Here is a 26,037-nt window from a genome sequence, read left to right as displayed (position 1 = left end):
TCTCTGCTTACTGCCATGCTTATGATCACCAATCTCTGCTTACTGTTTAGCACCAAATTTCTGTGCTAGCTGTGTTTCGAAGAATGCCTTGTAATGTGGAGTATGCACACAAGCAAACATTCCCTGCTATCCTGTGAAATATGCTTGGCGTTAGCGCAAAATTCTCTGCTTCTTTCTTTACCGAATCTTTGCTTATGGTAAGCAGAGCAATAACATCACAGAAATGAAAATCTTGGACTTTAGGATCTTCCAACGGAAGCGCCCTTTGTGAAAGAAAAATTGCCTTTCCTTCTCAAAGCTTAAATTCACGGCCTGTCGTTTAACAGTCTTCCAAGCTGCATTGTGAATTTATAAGGAGTTCACAATCAACCACATGACATTGCATTTCACTCCTACATTTTCATGATAAACAAGAAGATCCATCAACATTAATCCAGTAACAAATTGAAAACCTGTTTTAATCAGTAGCGATTTCATGAGACACAGGTCTTGAACTTTGCTCTTGAAGGGGCACTACAGTCTTCTTCTGGTAAGGGGTACTTCCACAGGGAGTAGTTAGTATTTGAACCTTGCAGAGGGCACCACGGCAAAAAGCACAGGGCACCACAGCAATTGTTGTGGGTGCCAGCCGTTGCTTATTTTGAGGCCTGGACACATTTTTTTTACAGTATGGAAAACAATTGAAGCTACAGTTTTTCATTTATTAACACCGTACTGTTGAAGTTCATGAGGCTATAGGCGCATGAACCTTTTCTCAACTCAAGCCCACCTCTGTTGACGTTGGCATGGTACCTAATCCCCTTCCCTAAAGTTACAACCAACCTCTTAAAAGGTATCCCCTCTAGTCAGATCCCTTGGGCAATATTATCATAGCCATGCTTAACTCAAGGCTAAGGGGTAAGGGACATGACCGTGAAGTTCAAGTATGCTGCTTTATGTTGATTTAAAAGTTAAAGAATCCTCATGGTAACTCTTGTTTGTTTATGTTAGTCTGTGAGAAACACTCAGTGACAGGACCATTCACAAATTAAACTGTTTATTTTGGTGATCTGCCAAGTTGAAGGACCTATCCAGTATTATTTCATCAATGTTATATTTGGTGCCTATAAACTCTTTCAACTGAGCAATTTAGCAAGGGTTCCTTGTTAAATTGTAGCAAGGTTGTAAAATTTTACCTCGTGTGAAAAGAGAACAATTTTTGTAGAGTGCAGGGTCCCTTGTAGCAGCATTGCTACATTTTGTCAGAGTTCCAAACCTACAACAAAATCTTACGCAAGCGAAAGTTTTGATCGTGAGGAGGGAACCTAAGAAACTTAGGACCTAATAATTTGTTTCTTTTGATTATTGATTTTGATTCTGATTTTGATTATTTAGATCCCAAGCTGCATGTTCGACGAGGGAGTGATCCGATCATACCAATCATGAACGGTGATCCACAGAAATGGAACGACGATCCTGAGATTGACATCGATTCTAATGCTAACACCTTGCCAGACAAGGTAACTAGTAACTTCATCCCAATCAAGTTTCCTAAACCAACATTTTATGTTTTAATTATTTGAGGTTTGAAGTAGCCCCATGTGTGAACTCCTGGTTCTTTTCAGAACAAACACTACTAAAAAGAGATTTACATGGGGCTACCACAAACCTCTCCTAACTATACTTCAAGGATGCAAAGGTTCTACTCCTACTTCATTCATGGTTTTGAAAAAGCTTGGGAATTGTCAACAAAATGTTTTTTAATTACTGACTTGTGCATCACCATGTTTGTTTTAAAACTTTGTTTGGCCGAGTGAAAGCAATTTAAAGAATAATGACTGTGTCAGAACTGGGCCCAATTTTGTTGCCTGTAAGCACAGAAAAGTATTGCTTAACAGATAACTAGCCAAAACAACATTTAGTGTACACTGTTGTCACTGGTGCTCCACTCAATGTGTGCTTAGTAAAGACGAGCACTATTTTCTGTTTAACAGCTTAATGAAATTGGGGCCAGATGGCTTTGGCTAGGGGTATGGCTAGATTGCTGAAAACCTTATTCCTCAATGTTGTTGCTGCATTCTGTAGCCATAGCCATAAGGATAGCCAAAGTCACTTGATCTTAACACAGCCCTATATTGTATCTAACCTCTGACCCTAGATATCTTACATACCTTGAGATATGACTGAAATGTGAACTTATTATTCTTATCATTTTATCAGAGCTATGTTACCCCCCTCAGTTTGTATTTCATTTCATTGTAATTACTCACATACCTAGCCAAGACGTGGGGTTATCTATTTGTCATCCTGCCCAATCTTACATTTATCTGTTATGATTTGTTTACAGAAACCAAGCCAAGTAATAATTGAGAAGCGTCGAGGAAGTAAAGATGAACTGAACAGCGCCTTCTCTCGGTTTGGACGGGATTCTTCCAGACAGTCAATCTCAGGGACGCTTCAAAATAACATGTATAAATGGGCAGAAGCGCAAGAAAAGACTCAAAATGAGGTGAGATTACCGTTGGTCTGGCTCCCAGGTTCATAGTCATTATTAGATCACACTAAAAAAAGCGAAAGGTGTCTGACTAGTTAACATGTGGGCCCCTGACTGCCCTGACTTCAGCAACAGCTATTACTAGATCAGTCCTTGGTCAGTGGTTAACCAATGGCCATTTCAACTGAAATAGTTATTGGATACGACGGCAAAAAAACAGATCCCAGAAATTGTCGACTTTGGGATTTTTAACTCTTGGTCTGGAAGTTCATACCTACTGTACCATACACACACATCCCAACAGTAACACCATTGTAGTATTTCTCACAAAGTATTTCCCACAGATTGTTTTTATCGGTTGTTTATTTTCAACTTGTTCTCTGAAGAGGTCTGTCATAAATCCAAGTGTTTATAAACGAAGAGGAGTATTTTATAAACGAATGACATTTATACAGAATACGGAGAGTGGTGATGACAAGATATTGCTAACACTTTTGTGTGGTCAAGGACAAGGAGTACATCGTAACAATAATAGTAATAATAATAAAGATGACGTGTAATGCGCACTTATTCACCCTGCTGGGTGTTCAAGGCGCAGTAAGTCTTAGAACACGTTCGAGCAAGCAAAACAGGAGTGGTTGTATTTTGCTTTCAATTCTACTGGGCCCTACTTTATGGCTCTTCTTACAGCTGAATTCCTTGCTTATGATCACCTTTTTCTGCTTACTGTGCAAGCGCCGAGTCTCTGCGCTAGCGGTGTAAGCAAAGAACTCCTGGTACTGATGCTGGTAGCAAAGAGGTGCGCCAATTTTTTGCTTATGGTAAGCAGAGCCATGGAATTGGGCCCAGATGTCTTAAATTTGTTTTTCTGTTTAAAGGCGTCCACAGTTAAATTGTTGTTCACACATTTTACAGTTTAGGGCCTAAATAGAATCCCCATTCCTTCAGACTTGTAATTGCTAAATGAAAATCACTGAACTATAAATAATAACATTCTTCTTTAAACAGTTCAATTGTGTGGAAACAATGGCCATAAATACCCCTGACCACCAGTTATAAATAATGAAATGCTGCTTGACTGAGTTGTGGATAAGTACAACCACCTGTGACGCATGTGGAAGTCCTGGACATTATTTAGGTTTAGAGGGAAGGGGGCGGGGTTGCAAATACCACAACCCTAGATATGTTTTATTGCTCCATGCCAAGATGGGTTGCATTTGTACAGGTGAAATCTTGTCAACTTGACAGAGTCACAACCACAAATGCAACAAATGACACTACTCAAAGAGAGATATTCAAACGGTGTTACGGCAAACCTCTCTTAGTTACATCCATCATGCAAAGTTTCAAATCCTACTTAACAAACGACAAAGTTAAGAAAAGTAAAGATGCCTTCATATTGTGGTCTGGTACCTTTTTATCTGTTTTTGAAATCATTGACTCTTTATTAGTGAGACAAGGATCTAGCTTACGAGTATAGTTTGGATTGATCCCAAGAAACAGTCTTCATTCTTCACTAAGTCTTGTAGGACTTCTTGTCTTAAATAAACAAACCTGATTTCTTGCCTACAGCCACATAGGGATATAGTAGAGTGTTTATGTTGTTAATGTGCAAGTTGACATTCCATTGTTTACCACCCAGAATTAATGGTTTGGGCTGAATCCTAGCTCTATGATTGAATCAAGCAATTGGTTGATCAGATCCATACAAAGTGGGTTCTCCGAACAAGTGTGAACGAAATGGTTGACCAGATGCAATTCAACATGGTTGTTTCTGGTTTTGTTAGGAATGGCAATGGTTTTTGCTTGGTGACTGCTGATCAGGGCCCAGTTTCATGGCTCTGCTTTACCGTAAGGACAGAATCATTGCTTACGGAAGCAGGGAATTCTTTGCATAAGGCAGGCATATTTCACGGGTTTGCGGAGAGAAATTTGGCTTTCTACACTTACAAGGCTAGCGCAGAAACTCAGTGCTAGCTTGTAAGTTGGAAATCGTGACCGTAAGCGCAGAACTTGGCGGTAGGCAGAGCCATGAAAATGGGTCCAGTGCTGGATCAAGCACTGGTGTACACACGACATTTGGTTTGGCCACCTTTTGAGCTGCATGTATTTTACTCTAAAAACTTTGTTATTTTCTTGTCTTAAGTTTTGTTTCTTTGGTTTCAGACAAACGGAAGGAAGGATTCTGAAGAGCACAATGATGATATGGAAAGGGAAAAGATTATTATAAAGAATGATGGAACACCACTTGGTATTCAGATTATTGCACGAGTTGAAAATGATGATGACAGGTGAGTAGAGGTCAAAGGTCATAGGGCAACCTGTTACAGTTTTGTTAAGTGTTATGTCAAAGTTCAAATAAACAGTTTGTGTGGATGTCAAGGTTGAACAGTCCGTTACCTTTTAAATAGATCACATTGATGTGTCAATTGGTGAAAACCAAAATTAATATTCTTGATCCCCGATGCAAATTTAACATCTATTAAATCGTTTGCAGTACCCGCTGCTAAAACATAGGATTCAAACTGCCTCTAGCTACCAGGCAATCTCGGTGGTCTAGTTGGTATGACACTGCTCTAGATTTGCAAGTGTCGTGGGTTCGAATCTCACCTGAGTAATAGGCCTGCGATTTTTTCACAGAACTCGGGAAAGTACTTTGTATACAGTGCTAACTTACATGGTGTATGAGGGTAAAACCAAAATGCGTTCTTTATCTCCGATGCAAATTTAACATCCATTAAATAGATTTCACCTAGGATGTTTCAAAGGGCACCAAGGCAGTGACCGGGGGAGTGGAGGCAATCGCTTCAAAGGGCACCAATGCAGTGACCGGGGGAGTGGAGGCAATCGCTTCAAAGGGCACCAAGGCAGTGACCGGGGGAGTGGAGGCAATCGCTTCAAAGGGCACCAATGCAGTGACCAGGGGATATAAGCGCCAAGCTGACAAAGCCAATCTAGCTCAAGCTGGCAAAGCCAATCTCTCTCATACAAATATTGGTTTAACATTAACGATTATGAATTGCACAACTCAAAACAATTCCGGTTCAGTAACTAGATGACATGATTATCAGTGTTCTTCACACACGTAAATTGGGAGGGCGGGCCGCCTTCCTAAAATTTAGGCCGCCCTGCCAAAGAATTGCCCGCCCTGCTAAAATTATTGGCCGCCCTGCCAACCAAATGACAAACGGGCTACTTTTAAACGGCATTTTGTATGATCAAATGAGTACCTGACAAGCAATAACCGACTTTAAAACTCCAGCATCAGAAATACGTTAGTAAAGTCTGTGAGGAACACTGTGATTTGGAATGAATTGTTTTAAATTTCTTTATTCAGTGCGTATGGTTTGGTGATCCATGGTATTGAGACAGGAGGCAGGGCAGCTAGAGATGGTAGATTACAGCAAGGCGATCATATACTCACTATTAATAAACTGGACATCACCGAAATGACATTCGATGGGTAAGTTTTGATTCGATTCCTAGCCTTGGATCGGTCCAGTTGGTCTATGAAAAGCATTTGGAACCATTTGTTATCAAAATGCGTATGGTTAGAAAGATGTTTCAAAGTAGAATATAATAATCCACATAAAATATGCCTCGAAAATACGTGGTTTTCCCTTTTACTTCGTGAGCAAACACAGTTGGCCATTTTACAGAATCAAAAACTTGACTTTCTAGAATGGCGTGCCATTTACTTCACACAACATATGAGGAAAACTATGCAATTTCAAGGCATACTTGTGTGGATCGTTATATTCTACTTTGAAAATATCTTTCTAACCATATGCATTTCATAACGGTTTCAAACACTTTTCATAGACCAACTCGCCAGATCCAAGGCAATGTGTCCCTGTGTTTTTATCAATCTTTATTGCTAAAGCAGAGTATGATGTAACAATACAAATCACTATGGCATTGCTGGCAAGTCATCAACAGATGAATCTTACTTCTTTGTAAAGACGGCCCCTGCATTTTCTTGATGCAGTTGTTGTAATTCTCTTCACTCAATATACCTAGTGAAAGACTATGCTAGTCAAATGGGATTTGCTGAGAACTTGAAAATGAAAAAATGGGTGAGAGGCCCTTTTAAAATAAAAACTTTTTTTCTTGTTGATCAAAAAGCTTTGAAAATAAAAAAGAAAAAAGAAATACACATTTGAAAAATTTGAATTTATTGACCACAGCTTTCTCTTTTGGAGGGAGAAATTTTTTGAATTATTTGATGAGTTTTTAACCATGTGAACTTTGTGCCTTCTTCAAAAGGTAATTATGATTATCCGATTATCCTTCAGATTTAATTTAAAATACAGAGGTCATCGGTTGAAGTTCCGCTTCAGTCAATTTTTCTTTTCTTTTTTTAAACCCAATCTGTTAAAAACTTACCCAGTCAGTTTCCATTTTGGTTTACTACAAAATACTTCAAACAAACCCATTCACTTTGCAGAGTTATTTTGATATGTTATTTTATAGTTAAAGGATTGTACAAGATTCTTTCAAGGGAGAGGGTTGTAAATTAAGACAAACTTCTAGAAAAAGAGAGCAAGGGTGGGTTTAGTTGCAGTCAAGAAAACTCCAGTGAACTCACTCACCTATAAAAGCCATAAATCACAAGATTCCTGTCGGTGATAAATTACTGCAGTGACCAGGCGGCCAATAGTGGACGTCTTTTATGTTAGAAAAATTTGGCGTTAAATTTGGTTAAAATTGAGCTGTAAATTGGTTAGGTGTAAATTTGAGTGAATTTTTAAAGACTTGAGGCAGCTTTGCTGGGGTGTAGTGATGATGGATATGAGGTGTAATTTCTTCACCATGAAATTACAAAAATGAATAAATCAAATTTGTGTATTTCAGTCAGCTAGAGATAGAGTGGTTTGGTTCTGCAGTGGACCGGTAGTAAACTCTGGCAGTGATTGTGTTAATGTATTGAGTTCACACTCTGGGGACTAGACTTTGGACTAGACTTTACATGTGTAGACAGGTCCTTTCAGTGGTTAGTCTTAAAGACACTGCACACTATTGGTAATTGTCGAAGACCAGTCTTCACAGTTGCTGTATCTCAACATATGCATGAAATAACAAACCTGTGAAAATTTGCACTCAATTTGGTCATCAAAGTTGCAAGATAATAATGGAAGAAAAAACACCCTTGTCACTAGAAGTTGTGTGTTTTCAGATGCTTGATTGCAGACCTCAAAATCTAATTCTGAGGTCTCAAAATCAATTACAAATATTGTACTGAGATATAACTTCTTACTAAAAATCTATGTTACTTCAGATGGAGCCGTTTCTCATTATGTTTTATATAGTCTTCGTTGGCGCAAATGTAAACCCCTAGGACCCTGGTTCGAATCCCACGGGGTGCACTATGTGGATTGGGTTTTCAGTCACTACCTGACTGGGGGGGTTTTCCCTGGAATAATTCTCTGGGGTTTTCCTCCCACATCTTAAACTGATACTTTCTTCCCTGTCTTCTCTCCATGGGGTTCTTGGCTAGTACAGAGATCTAAGTTCGCTTTTCTGAGATTCCTTGTCTTCACAACCAAAATTAATAAATGCAATTTAATAAAATAATAATAATAATAATAATGGCTTCTTATATCGCGCTCAGGTTCGTCACGCAGTGACGCTTATGGCGCTCCAACATTTTTACCCCTGGTCACTGGGCCTTAAATCATTGCTTAAACCATCTCAGCTCCCTGGGGAGTATACAGCCTTGTGCAACAAATGCACTACTCAGCTAAATCAATCACAAGAACCATCTCTGCCCTCACAGATACCCATTTACCCCTGGGTGGAGAGAAGCAATTATAGTGAAATGTCTTGCTCAGGGACACAAATGTCATGGCTGAGATTCGAACTCACACTCTGCTGAACAGAATCACCAGAGCTTGAATTCTTTGTTCTTATCCGCTCGGCCACAACACCCAACTTACCATTGTAAGAACTAGTTCACTCTTGGGATTCATTTGCATTTATTGAAAAAAGCTCTAACGTTGCAGGAAGTAGAACAGATCCATGTTATTTTTATAACAAAGGAAACTTTCTGACATTTGTTTAGACTCACTAATCCACAGGTGTGCAATGCCTTTATTAACCGAAGTAAGATAAACCAACTGTTTATTTTTATGACTTAAACAAATAATAGTTATCTAGTGAAAATAATCTACACACAATATTTACAGTTTGTAGGTGAAAGGTTTCGTGTATAACATGTTTTTAAAACAGATTCTAGGGTGACAGAATGCATAAATCTAAAAAGAATTGTTGCGACTCGCTCAAGTTGCAATAAATGTCAGAAGATCACCACTTGGGGGCTTAATTTAGAAAACAATGTTATAACAAGGTAGCATTTACAATAACAAATGAACTCACCTATTTTTTGTTTTTACTACTACTTATATCTGGTTTCATAAATAGTTACCCAAATTTTTAAATCTCCTGTTGTGAAGTCATCATTCACAAATCCACCCGAAAGCTTTTTGCTGATGTTGCTCTCGTGAGATCAGTGCTCTCGCGTTAACTGATGGCTCCGCAATTGCGACTCCATATTAAGAAAAGAAGAAAACAAATTATGAAGTCTGAGAGCAATCCTAAAATAGAATTTGTGCTTTAAAGCCATTGGACACTTTCGGTACAGAAAAGCAAAAAAAAAAGTTCACAGATTTACAAATAACTTACAGGGTTTACAGAAGGTAACGGTAAAAACCCCAAAGTGCTATACTTTGCCTTAAAGACACTTGACACCTTTAGTAATTGTCAAAGACAAGTCTTCTCACTTGGTGTATGTCAACATATGCATGAAATAACAAACCTTGAGCTCAATCAGTCATCGAAGTAGCGAGATAATAATGAAAGAAAAAACACCCTTGATTTCGAGACCTCAAAAACTAATTCTGAGATCACGAAATCATATTCGTGGAAAATTACTTCTTTCTCGAAAACTATGTTAATTCACAATGTTTTATACTATCAACCTCTCCCTATTACTTGTTACCAAGTTAGGTTTTATGCTGAATTATTTTGAGTAATTACCAATAGTGTCCACTACCTTTAAAGCGGAATCTTTGAACACATTTTGTGTTGTAGCAAAAATGCTGTGCTTGTTTTTATATCTTAGAAATAAATAAATAAACAACTTGTTTGAATAATAGAGGAATGCACTTCCAGTGGCATTAGTGCATGAGTTGTTAAGACTCTTGGGGCATATTCCAAAATTACTTAGCCACATTTTCACCAGCATTGTAATTAGTTTTCCAAATGATGTATCTTGACCTTTTGAACCTTGACCCTACATGTACAAGGTCGCATGGTGTTAGATAGGAGCCAGTGAATGGTGAATCCAGTATACCGTACAACGTGTTTATTAGGGCATATTAGAGTTGATGGGTTTGTTATGGCGTATAAGAGTTGAAACTTTGCCATGTCTAGCAAGAGTTGCATCATGTTTATGTGTACACTGTAGTTAAAGGGACCTTTGCCTTGGATTTGGCGTGTTGGTCTTTGTTATGAAATGCATATGGCCAGAAAGATGTTTTAAAAGTAGAACTTAACTCAAGTATAACTCAAAATTGCACGGTTTTCCCTAACACAGTCCTGCGAACTAACATTGGTTGGCCATTTTATGGAGTCAAAATTTTGACTCATTTTGATACCACAAAATGGCCGACCATGTTTGTTGGCGACAATTTCGTTCAATTTCGAGGCATGTTTGAATGGATTATTATATTCTATTCTTCAGACAATACTTACAAAGAGTAAATATAAATATAAATATTGTATGTCATTTTCTTAATCTTTTGAGATTTTTACTGTCATGCGCCCTTGAACAGGCTGGTCCTGGAGAGAGCGCAATATAAGATCAATAAATTATTATTATTAAATATACTTTTTTTTATTAAAAAATACTTGCGGGTACAACCATGAGTAAAAATCTCTTTTGAAGGAGTATTAGCTCTGAAATGAGCCGGTTTGGTCTTGACGTTTCGAACAGTATACTCTGCTCGTCTTCAGGAGAATGCTGGACTACTGGTGGTTGAGCTTATGTATGGCTGGATATACTTACAAAGCCCAAGGAGTAATGTTGAAACCACAAATTAAAAAACCCAGTCACCTCACCTGTAAACTCTTAGGGACCTTTTTGAGTTGAAACTCAAAGCTTTAAAAATTGGCCTTGAAATATTTCATTATTTGTTATTGTTGCCATAAATATAACTCTTTACAATCCCTTGGCATATCTGACATGCATAGCGTTGTGATTTATGACAATTGTGCACTCCTTTCAGTGCTCTACATTTCATGCATGACTCGACATCCAAACCTTTATTTCCTTGGGTGTTACTAATTGTCTTACAACCTAACAATGAATTTATTATAGCAGGTATGTTATCACAATGAGACAGACTATGGTATCAATCTCTTTGCCTTACGACCCCACGACGAAGTTCAAACTGTCTGGGTCATATTTCTAATGTAGTATTAGTTATCAGTATCCAACCTGTCATACATGATGAATGATTCGAAGTGTTACTTTCAACAGTGTTTGTTAATGGGACACTTTCCACCCGAATAAAAGCATTGGTGTTAAATTACACCGATGTCAAACTTTACCAAGTGCTGATTTACCCAGACGTTGATAGAGATAAGTTGCATTCATAAAATAACTAACATAGATGGTACACAAAAACTAGATAGGGAGCTTACAGTTGAAGTGTAATGTAGAGACAAAAAATGTACAGAAGCTTAAGATAATGTAGGACCGTCTTTTAAGTAAATAATGATGTCTATGAGTTGAATTTGAGGAGACAAAGCATTAACTATGGTGTCTTTAAGTTGGGAGGGTAGTGCATTCTGATCTTCCAGTCAGGCTAAAGTGAATGTACCCATGCCTACATCCTTACGGACTGTGAAAGGGGTAACCCTGTTTCAGCCTCAGGAGTAGGTAGCAACTTGACCCTGGTGACAGGCGCTCATTGTCCGTTCTTTCTTCATTAATTCATTGTTTTTTATTTTTTATGTTTCAACAGTGCTCAGGAGTTATTGCGTGATGCGATGCGTACAGAGTCAGTGACACTTACTGTAGAACGTGAGAAACAACCATCAGATGATAATCAGAATCACTCTGCCGAGTCTCTGAGGGTACCCCCTGATGTTCCTGCCCGTGCCCCAGCGACATCACTCTCTAAAGAAGAGTCTCAGTCACAGAAGGTTCATAATATCATCGCACCGACTAACACTAGGAGAATCGGAAGAAAGCTTTATGTACAACTAATGAAAGGTTAGGAAACAAACAAACAAACAAACAAACAAACAAACAAACAAACAAACAAACAAACAAACAAACAAACAAACAAACACTTCAACAAACAAGTAAATAAACAAACAAACAAATAAAACAAACAAACCCACAAACAGTTTTCTGACGATGAGTCTAGAGCAAGCTAGTCGAAATGTTGAGACCAATAGTTAAACAGTTAATTATGAACCTATAAGCTGAAGTAGTAGCCTCAGCCAATTTTCTATACCTTCCAGAACTGAGAAGTCTCCCGAACAATCTGATAAATCTACTCTGCAGTAGTAGAATGTAGAAAGACTGTTCTCTAAGAACAAATTCTACCTCACCATACAATGCCTCAAATCATATAAACAAACAGTTTCTGATCAGCAGAGTGTGGGTTCAAGTCCCAGTTGTGACACTTGTGTCCTTAAGCTAGACACTTAACCCTCATGCTCCGTCGTTCGGATGGAATGCAAAGCCGTTGGTTCCGTGTGTTGTGTAATTCACGTAAAAGAACCCAGTGCACTTATCGAAAAGCGAAGGAATTCACCCCTGTGTTCCTGGTTTAATTGGCAGCATATTGCAGCACGGCACCTTGTAAACCGTTCCAAGGTTATGTGTAAGGGAATATGTCTTAAACTTCTAAAACGTAGCTCCACAATATCTTGCAGGAAGATACTGAATGTTGAATTGCCTTGAGCGTCACTGAATTATAAGAAGCCATAATTGATTTACTTAATTAAAAGACAGACATCATTTGACGATGTACCTGATTAATAAATTTAATAAATATCTATCTTCACCATTTAATGCTTCAAATCTTACACAAACAAGGACCAACAAGGAATTCACTCAGAGAAGTCAAATCAGATACATTTATTTATTTCTGTTTTCAATCATTGTCCATCTTATCTCTGTAGGTCCTCAGGGGTTAGGCTTTAGCATTACTACGAGAGATAACGCTGTAGGAGGCAAGAACCCAATCTACATTAAGAACATCTTGCCTAAAGGAGCAGCTATCGCTGATGGAAGATGTAAACCAGGAGACAGACTGCTTGAGGTAAGACTAGCATCGGGTCAATCAGTTTAAGGAGACAGACTGCTGGAGGTAAGACTAGACAGGACACAAGCTTGTTATAGAAATTGGGAGATATGTAGGAATGGAATATGAACAGTGAATTTGCCCTCATAGAAATTTGGAGGTTGAAACTGAGATCCAATTTTACTCAACTGTCCATAATACAGTGCTCTTAGGGAACAAATGCTTAACTTTGTGAGTGGAAATAATGCACATTTTCAGCTGTTTACTAACAGTGACAAATATTTATGAATTAAAAAAACCAACATAATGTCTGATTACCTCTGTTGACTTTATTTTTCTCCTGCCAATGTATATTAAAATAATTCAGGTTTAAAATGTTGATGTGACCCTCCCCGGGGTTAAGGGGTGTGTTCCAAGTTGGAATAAAAAACAAATGAATGAATGAATGAATTATTTCTGTGTGATTAATTCCATTAGGTGAATGGTATTGAGATGACGGGTAAGACACAGAGTGAAGCTGTTTCCATCCTACGCAGCGTCAGACTAGGAGGCGTCGTCAATCTTGTACTTTCTCGACAAGACTCTGGATCCGCTGCTGCCACTCCTGAGAAGGTCTTACCCAGAGAATTGGTGAGTGTTGACAGCATCATACCATCACCCATCCATGACGAGGTAAACTAAACAAATTGGAATTTAGAGTTCAGATTGTGAATAATTTTAAGATTTTGTTGTTGAAAATTTGTGAGTATACTTCGCTTCAATTCATCGCTTGAACTTCATACCATTTCTCATGACGAGCTTAACTAAAATTGGAATTTAGAGTTCAGATATTAAAGGCAGTGGACATTATTGGTAATTACTAAAAAAAGTAATTGTTACCTAAAAAACTTACTTGGTAACATGCAATGGAGAGCTGTTGATAGGATAAAACATTGTGAGAAACGGCTCCCTCTGAAGTAATGTAGTATTCGAGAAAGAAGTTATTTTCCACAAGTTTGATTTCGAGACCTCAGAAATAGATTATGAGGTCTCAAAACCAAGCATATGAAAGCACACATTTTTGTGTTACATGGGTGTTTTTTCTTTCATTATTATCTCATAATTTTGACGACCAATTGAGCTAAAATTTTCACATGTTTGTTATTGTATGTTATGTTGAGATATACCAAGTGAGAAGACTGGTCTTTGATAGTACCAAAGGTGTCCAGTGTCTTTAAGTAGTGAAGGTTGTACTTGATGGTTTCTTGATTCTTTACCCACAGCCTGAAGAGAAAACCACTGATGATCCCACCAATGCTAAGAACAAAGCAGTAGTTGTCTTTGATATTCCACTGAATGACACTGGGTCAGCTGGTCTAGGGGTCAGCGTTAAGGGAAAGACCTCTGGCAATGGAACAGATGGAGAAACTAAAGATCTTGGAATCTTCATTAAGAGTGTGATTCACGGAGGAGCTGCATCTAAAGTAAGTCAATACAAAGATAGGGTAGGGTGTCATGGCCGAGCGGTTTAGGGCATTGGATTCAAGTTCAGGGCCCAATTTCATGGCTCTGCCTACCACCGAAGTCTGCGCTTACGATCACAATTCCCCGCTTACGTGCAAGCGCCAAATTTCTGCGCTAGCCTTGTAAGCGTAGAATGCCTAATGAAGTGGAGTACATACGCGCAGAGACCAAAATTCGCCGCTAGCTCGTGAAATATGCTTGCCGTAAGCACAGAATTACCTGCTTCAGTAAGCGCCGATTCTGTACTTACAGCAAGCAGAGCCATGAAATTTGCATTTGGATTGGGTTTTCAGTCCCTACCTGTGGCACAGTCAGGACTAATTGATTAAGTGATTCCTACTATTTATTTGATTCAGGATGGAAGACTGCGTCCGAATGATCAGCTTCTCTACATCAATGATGAATCCCTCATCAGTATCTCAAACAGCAGCGCTATGGACATCTTACGTCGCTCCATGGCGGGAGATAAATCCCCTCGTTCTCACATCCGTCTCGTGATAGCTCGTCGTACAGACCCTGGTGATGTCACACCTACATCATCCAGACCCTCAGACCATGGGACTGAGACTAAAGCAGAGTCGATTGATGGAGAGGGTAGACCGGGTAGTCCAGTGTCGATCTCATCTCGTGGGGTGGAGTTGGACATGGAAGCAATGGATGAATTATTCAGACATCCAGTGTTGAATAAACTCAACGCACTTGAGGTACGTCAGGTAGTAGGGACGGATCAAATAAAATATATCTTCATCAACAAAACTTAAACTGAAAATATGTAAAATATGTAAACATGACAAATGATGTTGACGGACGAATGTACTTTGAAGAGTGGCTCTAAGGCAAAATTCAGTTCTGTGATGCACTCATTGTGCAACTTTTTGTTTGTTTGTTGTTTGTTTAGATGATCTTCCCGTCAAGTGAACTTGGCAAATTCCCACAAGATATTCACGCCAATCTGGCACAAACCAATCTGTCATACAAACATTGGTTTAACGTCTATATTTATACAAGAGAAAAAAGAATTAGCTGTTGCAAACAATTTACCAACCAAATGGACCGATGGTATACATGAAAATAAAATAAAAAATGGCCTGGCGTTTCAACCCTAGCAGAGTCTCTACTAGGGTCGACACGTCCGGCCATTAACTATTTTTTGTAGAGTTGTGCTAAAAAGGTGTAAAATGTAATTATACTCTTTCAGAGAAATTTCCTTGATTTTCAAAGAATTTCAGAATTGAGATTTTGCTTTATCTGTCCTCTTATAGAAAGAGCAGTTATTGAATCGTCATGTTGGACCAGGAGGAGATGGGTTCGCTGAAGATACGTCTCAGCTTTCACCAACGATGCCTAAAGGGGGAGAGGAGATTGTCATGATAGATGATGCCGACATTGATGATGTAAGAGAAGAAGACTTAAGCTTAATGTCTTAAAGCTGTTAAGCAGAAAATACTGAGCTGTAATGTAGCAAACTGTATTTTAGTTGTCCTCAAGAAGTTTAGTTTTATGAGTTCAGATTTGAAAAATTATTTGCCATCAATGTATCTTTGTGATGTACTAAACTGCCATTTGGCTAGCAGACAACTGTTAAGGGGAATGCTGGCTATTAAGAAAATGCTTTCATCGATTGCTTCTCTAAAGTTTCTTGAAACGTTCTTTTCTTAGTTGTGTGTTTCTTCACACTGCAGATGACGCAAACCATTGCAACAACAACATGTCTTCTGCTGAAGATGATCAGGCTAGCTGATCGAAATGTTGAGTTGTCGCCCACCGGTTGGTTTAATTAAGAACCGACACTACTCAAAAGATATTTTCACATGGTGCTATCGCAAACCTCTATTAATGAAAAAAATGTATGGTAGCATTGGATAATTTTGTCATGAAATTAAGACGAAATTTTACCCAGTCAGTTTCCCTTGTGGTTTATATTGATATCTGAAACAAAAAGTCACCTTAAGGTGATCCCCTGGCTGCCGCTTCCCAGGTTGTATCGTAATTTGGTTGTGATCCCTGGCTACACGGCAGTTAACGGTTGTATGGCTTCTGACTGGCACCCTGAACAGAGATATTGACAAAATAGGGACACCGCAAATATAGGGCTAGATAGCTCAGTTGGTAGAGCGCCGGCACGTTAAACCGGAGGTCGTTGGTTGGAATCCCACTCTAGTCAATTCTTTATTCAACCCCCTTGTAAAAGAAAATGAAACCTGACTGATTTGATTTGATTTGATTTGATTTGTTCTATAGGCGATTGCTAAGATAACCGCAGCAAGTCCATCAGCATCAGGTAGAGCACCATCTCCTCCTCAATGGCTGGTGGATACTTGGGAGAAAGCTAGAGATGAAGAAGGGTGAGTAACATCTTCAATAATTTAAAGGCAGTGGACACTATTGGTAATTACTCAAAATAATTATTAGCAAAAACCTTACTTGGTAACGAGTAATGGGGAGCTGTTGATAGTATAAAACATTGTGAGAAACGGCTCCCTCTGAAGTAACGTAGTTTTCGAGAAAGAAGTTATTTTCCGCATCAGAAAGCACAAGGTTTTTTTTCCCTCATATTATCTCATAACTTTGACGACCGATTGAGCTCAAATTTTTTATGTTTGTTATTTTATGCATGTGTTGGAATACAGCAAGTGAGAAGACTGGTTTTAGACAATTACCAACAGTGTCCAATGTTTTTAAGGGGTGTTTTAAGACGTACTCTACTCTACCCTGAAAAAATGGCAGCTTTAACACACTTCCTCCACAAATCAATCTTCAGCAATCCTCGATAATTGCTCCCAATTTAGTCCTGTTTACTCTGGTTACAAAATAGGTTTCGGCTAGAATTTTAAAAATCTACTTTGTTCTAAGTTTCATATAAGGGTGAATACATGTTAAATTCAGTAATAATTATTATCAAAGAAAGTGTTTTTTTTCATTCCTTTTTTGTTTGTTAAATGTTGAAAAAATAGCATTGAAAATGTGTTTGTAATCATTCACTTATCATTTTCACAAAAGTAATGGTTTGCATTGATTACATTTGTTAAGATGTTAGCCTGGGCAGCAAGAATAACTTTTGAGATAAACAGTGTACTGTAATGGGACAGGAAGACTGGATTAACTAAGTCAATTAAGGAACAGTTTCCTATTTATTGTTCAATCAATTAACAGTTTCCTGTTAATTGTTTCCTGTTAATACTTTGTTAGTAGTTGTGGTCCAGTATTGGTTAGTACTGTGTAATGTGTTGCAATAAACAGACAAACCTCCGCGATCAGCCAACCATGCAAGTATCCTAATGTTCAGTTGACAGGCTTCATTAACCCTTCGGACCAAATCAGACAATACTGGAATCAGATACTCTCAGAACACACGTAGGTTCTCTCAAGATTTTTAGTTTGAAATAATTTGTGGTTGCCTTCAAAGGTGTGACAAGTCATGATTTAGTTTTGAATGCCTATTTTGGAATCAAACTAAGACAGCCAGTCTTGCTAAAAGTAAACTTCATTTCATCATTTGTTGATTTTCTTAGTGAGTCAAGCCCAGTGGATGATCCATACAACCAGTTCCAGCGAGACAGTTTTGCCAGACGGAGTTTCTCAGAGCGTCATAAAGGTGGTGGATCTCTTGATACTAAACAGGTCAGTAAACAGTTTTAAACAAATATTTCAAGTTTAATTTTTTTATTGAGGATCGTTGTGTTTCCTTTACATGTAATATAGATGTTTGAAACACTATATGGATGTCAGACACTTCGTAACTTTACCACTTCGTACCCTGGACACTCCGTACATTCGGGTCACTTCGTCCCTTGTTTTAGTTGGTCTTTTTGTACCGTTAGCTGAGTCACTTTGTAACTTCCGTCTACTGTTTTATGTCAGTCAAATATAACCTTTGTAACAAGGCTTGATCGTTCAGATGAGTTCAGGCTGACATAAGGTTGTAAGAAGGTACAAAGTGTCTTGTAAGAAGGTACAAAGTGTCTTGTAAGAAGGTACAAAGTGTCTTGTAAGAAAGTACAAAGTGTCTTGTAAGAAGGTACAAAGTGTCTTGTAAGAAGGTACAAAGTGTCTTGTAAGAAGGTACAAAGTGTCTTGTAAGAAGGTACAAAGTGTCTTGTAAGAAGGTACAAAGTGTCTTGTAAGAAGGTACAAAGTGCCCAGGGAACAAATTGTCAAAGTGAAGATGTTTGGACACTGTATGTAGTTTCTGCTTCTCTGAGTTATATTGTCGGCAATGCATCCTATGGGAAACATCACATCAACGTTTTGTAGAGAAGACAATGAAGAAATTGCAGTTTTATACATGGGAGGGAAACCCCCTTTAGGGAAAAGCCACGCAGTTAGGGATCGAAAAACTGAATCCGCATACAAGGCTCCGGTCCACAGAGGTTAAAGGCAGGGACATAAACCACTGAGCCAAACTGGCTGCTCCTATTTACTTATTCTTATGTATTTTTAATAAGGTAATTAATATAGAAATGACATATTTTGATGTTCTTGTTTGTAGATGGCTTGGTATAAGAAGAAAGGTGGACCAGAGCCTCCTAAGGTTCCTCCTAAGACTGGCCATCACCCTAAGGGATCACCTCAACATAAAGGTAAGATCAAATACGTCATAGTAATCTCACCACATAACTCCACTTCACACATGAGCTTTGTCCGTTCTTTGTTTTCATTCATTGTTTAGGTTTGTCAGTCAGTTTTGCTCCATACCCGACTCGAACCTTTTTTGTATTTTTTTTTCCAGATGCATTTAAAAAAATATATAATCTTATAAGTCAATACCAATTAGTAAAATAAACATACAGAACGACTCTTGATTATGTTGTAGTGGTTGAAGTCGGTTATCTCTCCCTATCAGCATTCTCCCTTAACAGGGAGGCGTGTCATGGCCGAGTGGTTAAGAGCACCGGATTCAAGCTCTGGTGTTTGATCAGCAGAGTTTGGGTTTGAATCCCGGTCATGACGCTTGCTACGTAAAATTTGGGAGTTAGTGCTTTCTGCTCTACGGGCCAGGCTTCAAATTGATGATACCCAAGCCTACATCCGTATGGACTGTAAAGGGGGTAACCCTGTTTCAGCCCTAGGAGTAGGTGGCAACGGCCTCTGAACAAAAAATAATTGTAGCACACACGTTGAAGTGGCCTTCAGGCCTTGTGTGTCTGGCGACAAGCAATAACTTTTTTTTTTTTTTAATAATACAAAAATTAAACAGTGGATGCCAGTTAAAACACCGGAAGACCAGTCAAAATTTTGACTGGCAAGTTTGAATTGCACAGACAAGTGAAAAAGCTGATGGTCTTCTTTTTTAAAGTGCAGTATGTGTGTGCAAGTTTCGCTCCACACAAGGCTAAAAGCCACTCTTGGAAAGGGGCTACGAGAATAGAAATTATTCATTTTGAAAAGACAAGCTAGTTCATTGACTGAAAAAGTTAAAGCCAACCCCTGCCCTTGTCGGCAAAACTTTCTCCCTTATTTCCCACTCTGTGAACTCTATCTCCACCGTACTCAAGTTTCTCCTTTACTTACAAACTAAACCCAAGTTACCTTTGCATGAGCTACAGTTAAATCTAACAAAACTACTTCAGTAGGATTTGAAACTTTGCATGGTGGGAGTTTAATAAGGTGAGGGTTGTAGTAGCACTTTGTGTAAATCTCTATGAGAAGTGTTGGTTCTGAAAAGAACCATGTAAGAAGTAACTATAAATACTAAATAGTAAACTTGCGTGTACAGCCATGTATAATAATATCTCTTTTCCACAAAACTGTATGTATTTTTGCCTGTAACCTATTTCTGTTAAGTAAGATTTTTCTTTGCTTAGCAAGTTTTTATGCTTACTGGCTTAAGGTACATGTAACTGGGCCCTGTTGTAGCATCAAGGTTGCTCTATGCATCAAGTAATGTCTACAACTTAGAGCTGATATACCATTACCATCTCATAACAGTCGTTGTTTTTTTTTCAAAAAATTGTGGGTGGTGGGTCGAAATTGTGGGTGGTGGGTCAAAAGAAATAACTGAAAATCGAAATCCAGTTAAAAAATTTGGGGGGAAAGGGGAAAAAGCATATACAAAATTGGACAATCTTATCCCTCAATTTCTGTCCTCAATAATATTTTATTCATCAACAATTTTATGAGAGAGCAGAACCTCATAAGATGAAACTAACAACTGCTGTACAAAGTTTTATGTGCTTGCCAGTTTCATCTCTGATTAAACAACAGATGTGTGTGTTTAAGCCAGGAACAGCTATTGAAAACTACTGGTTGGAGAGCTTTTGATTTAAAATATCTATATCATTTGAGGTATTACTCTGCTCTTAAAGGCAGTGGACACTATTGGTAATTACTCAAAATAATTATTAGCATAAAACCTTACTTGGTTAGGAGTAATGGAGAGCTGTTGATAGTATAAACATTGTGAGAAACAGGTCCCTCTGAAGTGATGTAGTTTTCGAGAAAGAAGTAATTTTCCATGAATTTGATTTCGAGACCTCGGGTTTGGAATTTGAGGTCTCGGAATCAACCATCTAAACGCACACGACTTCATGTGACAAGGGTGTTTTTTCCCCTCATTATTATCTCGCAACTTCGACGACGAATTGAGCTCAAGTTTTCTCAGGTTTGTTATTTTATGCATATGTTGAGATACACCAAGTGAGAAGACTGACAATTACCAATAGTGTCCAGTGTCTGTAAGTGCATAGATTATATTGTAAAGTAAATCAATATTCAAAAATATTTGAAATTTGGGGTGTGTGAGTGGGTAAAAAAAATTGGAAAAATAGATAAATAAATCTTTTTTTTTTTTAAACATTGACTGTTATGAATGGCCCCTAAGCTCTTCCTGTTTCAATTAATTAAACACTAGAGGGAGACACATTGTCGGCCTCACAAGACAAAATGGCACTCTACATCAATCCAAGGTGATCACTGATGCGTTTACATATGTTACCATGGTTACTGGGATTACTAAGGGGGAATAGCAGTATGACCTTGCTTGAATGACATCATATTATTATCATAACAAAAGACTGGCGGAGTGCCGCTTGATTTCTATAGCAACCTGTTGATGTTTGAATCAACACTGTCAGACTCATAATCAGTTAGAGTGGCTTTAAAAGGGTTTTCCCTCTTTTCTAATTAATTATCAAACACACAAACCAGGAGCATGTTGTCAAAATGCATTTACACTTGGTAAAGCATTACATGGTGCTAAAGTCCCATAATTCAAAACTTCGTCCCACTCTTTGCAGTAAAAATACTCGGCACTTTAATAATAATAATAATAATAATAATAATAATAATAATGATAATAATAAAAAAAAATTATATTGCGCATGTATCCACCTTAAAATGTGCGCAAAGCGCATGAAAAGAAGAAAACATCAACAAATCAACAGAGGTAAGAGGGAACATCGGGAAAACAAAAGAAATAAACGACTGAAAAGCTGTTTGAAACAAACGAAATTTCAATTAGTCTTTAAAAGTGTCCACATTGCCACTATCCCCAATGTGTGATGGCAACTGACTCCATAGGAATCGTCCAGCGTCCAGCAACCTGTCCCTTTGTATCCTTTGGGAAAAGGCGCACTATGTATACGGTTTTTACTATAATTATTTCATAATTATCAATATTCTATAGTGGTCTAAGTCCACCTCCATCTACGCAGTAACTTCAATTCATAATTAGCTCTATAATATAATTAGTTTAGGCACAATCTAATAAGTGTATGTATAGTGTATCTAGCGCAGCAGGGCATCCTTAAACAATGGAACTAAGGTTGATGCTACGGTTGGGTGGTTATTCCTTGAAGAACCCTCCACTAAATGACATCATTGGTCATGCTCGCAGCGCAGGACTCACTCCTCTCAGTAGAGTGGTAGATTCCATATTGGTTATGAATTTGTAATTAGTGGCTTTATGTTGATGGTTTGACAATAGAGTGTCTAGTATTGTGGTTTGTGCTGGATGGCCAAATGACACCAAAGTATATTATAGCTGTTGCATGGATCTTTGCGGCATGTTTGCAGTGGAATTATTGTGTACAAAAGTGACTCATATAATGGGAATACCACTTCAGAATATTTGGATTCCAATTAAGAGGTCATAGATGCACGCCACTTTGGATGTGATTGTGGTGTTATTCTGTTTAGTTGATGTTCTACAATTGCTAAGCAAAGAGAAAAAACTAAAATAGTTTGACCTGAATGAATGAGGGATGTTTTGTTTGTAACTTCTGAAGAAGGATGAGTGTTATCGGAGTGTAGTGGTTGACAATAGTGTATGCAGAACGACCAGTGAGAACAGAGTCATGTGACCCATCTCTCTATTGTCACCTGATCTGAAACTACTTTCACTGATGTGGCTTCAAGATCTTCTTTGAGTCAGTGACGTCTTGCATTTCTCAGTTAAGATCGGATACTTCTTAATCAATACTGGAGCGATTCTTCATCTCAAATCTCAGACATTGATACTGTTCCAGACAGCCGAGCGTAAAAAACCAACGCCTTTTCGTTGATCTGTGACTAATAAGCAGAAATGTTGCCGTAGAATCCCTAGAAGGCTCTGTGTGAATTGGATACTCATTAATCTCGTACTATCATCAAAGCTCGAGGGAGATTGAAACAAGATTGCTAGCTTTTCATTACGCTGTACATCACCTTTCTACCGTCTTACATTCCTACGGGAAATACTACTTTAATTTGTCCAATGACGTTTAGATGTACAATGCGTCAAAGTGACACCTTGTTATTCCTGGCTGGCTTTCACCAATACTGGCTTGTATTGGAGACTATGAAGATTAGACTTTTATACACAGGAGAAAATTAAGTGAGAGAAACCATGCAGAACCTTTGAAAATTTTCTCTGAGGATCGTTGAGAAACTACTGCGAAAGTTATTGCCAACTTGGCTTTTCATAAAAATAGCATGGCCTAGAGAATCTCAAAGCTGTGGCGTTAACAACATCACCGTGAGAAGGTCTGAATAAATAGACTCCTCATCTATCCGGAGGTAAATCTAGTGTAAGAACAGATGTCTTTGAAAGGTCGGTTTGGACTAGAGGTATTAGGTTTTCAATCTCAGAAGTGCGATACTATCTTCAATCTGATGTCGGTATCGTTTTCTCCTCGTTAATTTATATTCAATATTCAGCGTTTGGTAAGGATGTTATTTTTACCTTGACTGATTCGACAAACAATTATCTCTACACCGTCAGGGGACGCATTGTATAAGTATCAACCCTGGATATATGCTTCGTCAGCTAGTCTTGTTAAAGCCCAATGATAAATAACCACCAGATTAAGAGTCTGTTGACTACACTTCAAATTTGATTATAACAGATCGCCATGGTAATATGTGAATGTGTATCTATTTGATTCTCAAGTTTCATGGAGGGGAATAATATGCCTTCATTTATAAGCAGTGGCATACTAAATATTTGTATCAGTGCCTCAAGCACACTCTGTGTACACCATTCCTTACTGCCACTACCTGTTGTACACACGCACTGACCGTCACAATGAAATGGTGACACGACGACGTAGCTGTTTAAAGTGATAGAAGTCTTCATTGATGCAACCTTGGTAAAGAAAGCAAGAATGTCCAACATGTGTAATGATGGTTGTTAGTTTGTGCCATGGAGTAGATTGGTTGAGCTTTTATCAGCAGAAATTGTCAAGTTTGTTGAGATGATGACATCATAATGACATCAGAATGACATGGAATTACGTTAGTTACCACCCATCATGGTTGTGCTGGAAAGACAGCGATTTAGAATGTTGCTGAATATTCTTCTAGATTGACAACATGATAAAGTGATTTACCCATCAATTTAGACCAGACTGTGGAATGGGATGGACTTTCCTGCCATAAAAATGACCAGCATTCCTCTGCAAAGTGATGTAATTATAAGGACATCAAAGTTGCATTTGAAGACGTTCTTATTTATCGGCAGAACTCATTTGCAACAGAAGACATTTTTAACACGAGAGATTATTGAAGTTGCTAGTAGGTCGAGCTAGTTCAGCAAAGTGAATTGTTTATAAGGACATCAAAGATGCATTTGAAGATGTTCGTATTTATCGGTAGAACTCATCGGTAGAACTCATTTGCAACAACAGACATTTTTTTACCATAGACAGAATTGAAGTTGCTAGTAGATCGAGCTAGTAGCGTGTCCAAACGAAGTGAAGCTACCAGTTTGTCATGCTAGTAGTACTCGTCCATTTCTCATGAAACTTCAGATGTTGAGCGCAATGAAGACTGGGGCCTTAGCCCTAACATCTAAACCGAGTCTCAAACGTGATGGGTCAACAAGCTATATATATGGAGTACATAGTACGGGACTAGGAAGGGAAATACAGAATGTCGTGCTGCTCTCACTAAAACCTCGTACGTATTTTACTTTTATATGTGTCTCCTCTTTCCTTCGATACACAAAGTGCTATAATTGGTGTCTTGTGAGTGTTTGATTGATAATAACAAAGGGTATGGGAATTTTGTTGTTAAACTACCACACACCCTCAATTTTGTAATCTTAATTCATTATCACTTACCGACGTCTTGGATTGAATTTTGTAAGCTCCAAAGGACTTAACCTCTCACCAATTTGAAGGCTAATTCCTGCGCAACCTAATTTTCATACCCTTTACAAAAGTCAGCAGTGCTCACCCAGGCATTAGTTATATTCAGACTTTTTTGGTTTCATATCAGTACTGCAGGATTTCATAGCCAACACTTCTTCTTATTCATTAAAAAAAAAAAAAAAGGAAATATATATAATTAAATTAAAAATTACACACAATGTGTCGCGGGAATCGCGGAGAGAGTCTGAACGCTGTCACCATAAGTTACACCCCCCACCCTTTAAGTAATTGTATCTTTTATTACAAACCATGTACTGACTTTTGCAAAGACATTGTCTAAAATCTAACAATTTTTCTTTCTACTTTTTTACCCCAAATCTTCCAACATGATAATTGTTTACAAGCATTTGATGTATTTCTGGATCGTCAAATTGGTTCTATATTGGTATCAAATTCAAGGACAAAGTTGACAAAGTTGTCCTATAAAGACAAAGACTCACTCATATCAGGTAAATGTAGCTTGCACATTCTCTGCAATACATGTTATTATTATTATTAGTAGTATTTTATTTGCCATAACAGTACAAAAACAATACATTGACAATATACCCTGAGATGGTCAAGGGACAAAAAAAGCAAATACATTCTATGATCCGTAGATCTGTTGCCCCACATCTGGGGTACACAATAAAATTAATATAGATTTAACAAAATATAGTACACAAAGAAATAATAAAAGCAGATAATTATACAACCAGTAGTAAATAATAAATATCTAATAAGAAAAAATAAATTGAAAATCTAATAAGAATAAAAAAATAAATATAAAAAAATAAGTAAAACATAATAATAATAATATGTACATTGGAGTGAACAATGTTTTAAAGGCAGTGGACACTATTGGTAATTACTCAAAATAATCGTTAGCATAAAACATTACTTGTAAATTAGCAATAGAGAGCTGTTGATAGTATAAAACAGTGAAGAAACAGAGTTTTTGAGAAAGATGTAATTTCTCAATAAAATATTTGAATTGGAATTGAAGCATCTGAAAGCACACAACTTTTCGACAAGGGTGTTTTTTCTTCCATTATTGTCTGGCAACTTTGATGACCAATTGAGTTCAAATTTTCACAGGTTTGTTATTTTATGCATATATGATGAGATACACCAA

The 26,037-nt window shown here is 37.9% G+C and overlaps 1 protein-coding gene across 5 annotated transcripts in view; it reads left to right on the top strand.

The window, feature by feature from the left end:
* LOC139948592 (partitioning defective 3 homolog) overlaps positions 1 to 26,037 on the top strand; it is a 91,674-nt gene that overhangs the window by 41,486 nt on the left and 24,151 nt on the right. For 4 of the 5 annotated variants that reach the window (XM_071946767.1, XM_071946766.1, XM_071946769.1 and 1 more), the window contains exons 5-17: positions 1,375 to 1,499; positions 2,327 to 2,488; positions 4,640 to 4,764; positions 5,811 to 5,936; positions 11,500 to 11,750; positions 12,671 to 12,810; positions 13,270 to 13,464; positions 14,055 to 14,255; positions 14,652 to 14,999; positions 15,558 to 15,689; positions 16,537 to 16,640; positions 17,808 to 17,916; positions 18,785 to 18,875. In XM_071946767.1, the coding sequence (XP_071802868.1) occupies positions 1,375 to 1,499; positions 2,327 to 2,488; positions 4,640 to 4,764; positions 5,811 to 5,936; positions 11,500 to 11,750; positions 12,671 to 12,810; positions 13,270 to 13,464; positions 14,055 to 14,255; positions 14,652 to 14,999; positions 15,558 to 15,689; positions 16,537 to 16,640; positions 17,808 to 17,916; positions 18,785 to 18,875 (2,109 nt within the window). The remainder of the gene's footprint in view (positions 1 to 1,374; positions 1,500 to 2,326; positions 2,489 to 4,639; positions 4,765 to 5,810; positions 5,937 to 11,499; positions 11,751 to 12,670; positions 12,811 to 13,269; positions 13,465 to 14,054; positions 14,256 to 14,651; positions 15,000 to 15,557; positions 15,690 to 16,536; positions 16,641 to 17,807; positions 17,917 to 18,784; positions 18,876 to 26,037) is intronic. The other variant, XM_071946768.1, reaches the window with a different exon arrangement.

Source organism: Asterias amurensis, chromosome 16 (genome assembly GCF_032118995.1).
Source record: "Asterias amurensis chromosome 16, ASM3211899v1".
NCBI lineage: Eukaryota > Metazoa > Echinodermata > Asteroidea > Forcipulatida > Asteriidae > Asterias > Asterias amurensis.
This window is presented reverse-complemented; position numbering and strand designations above follow the sequence as displayed.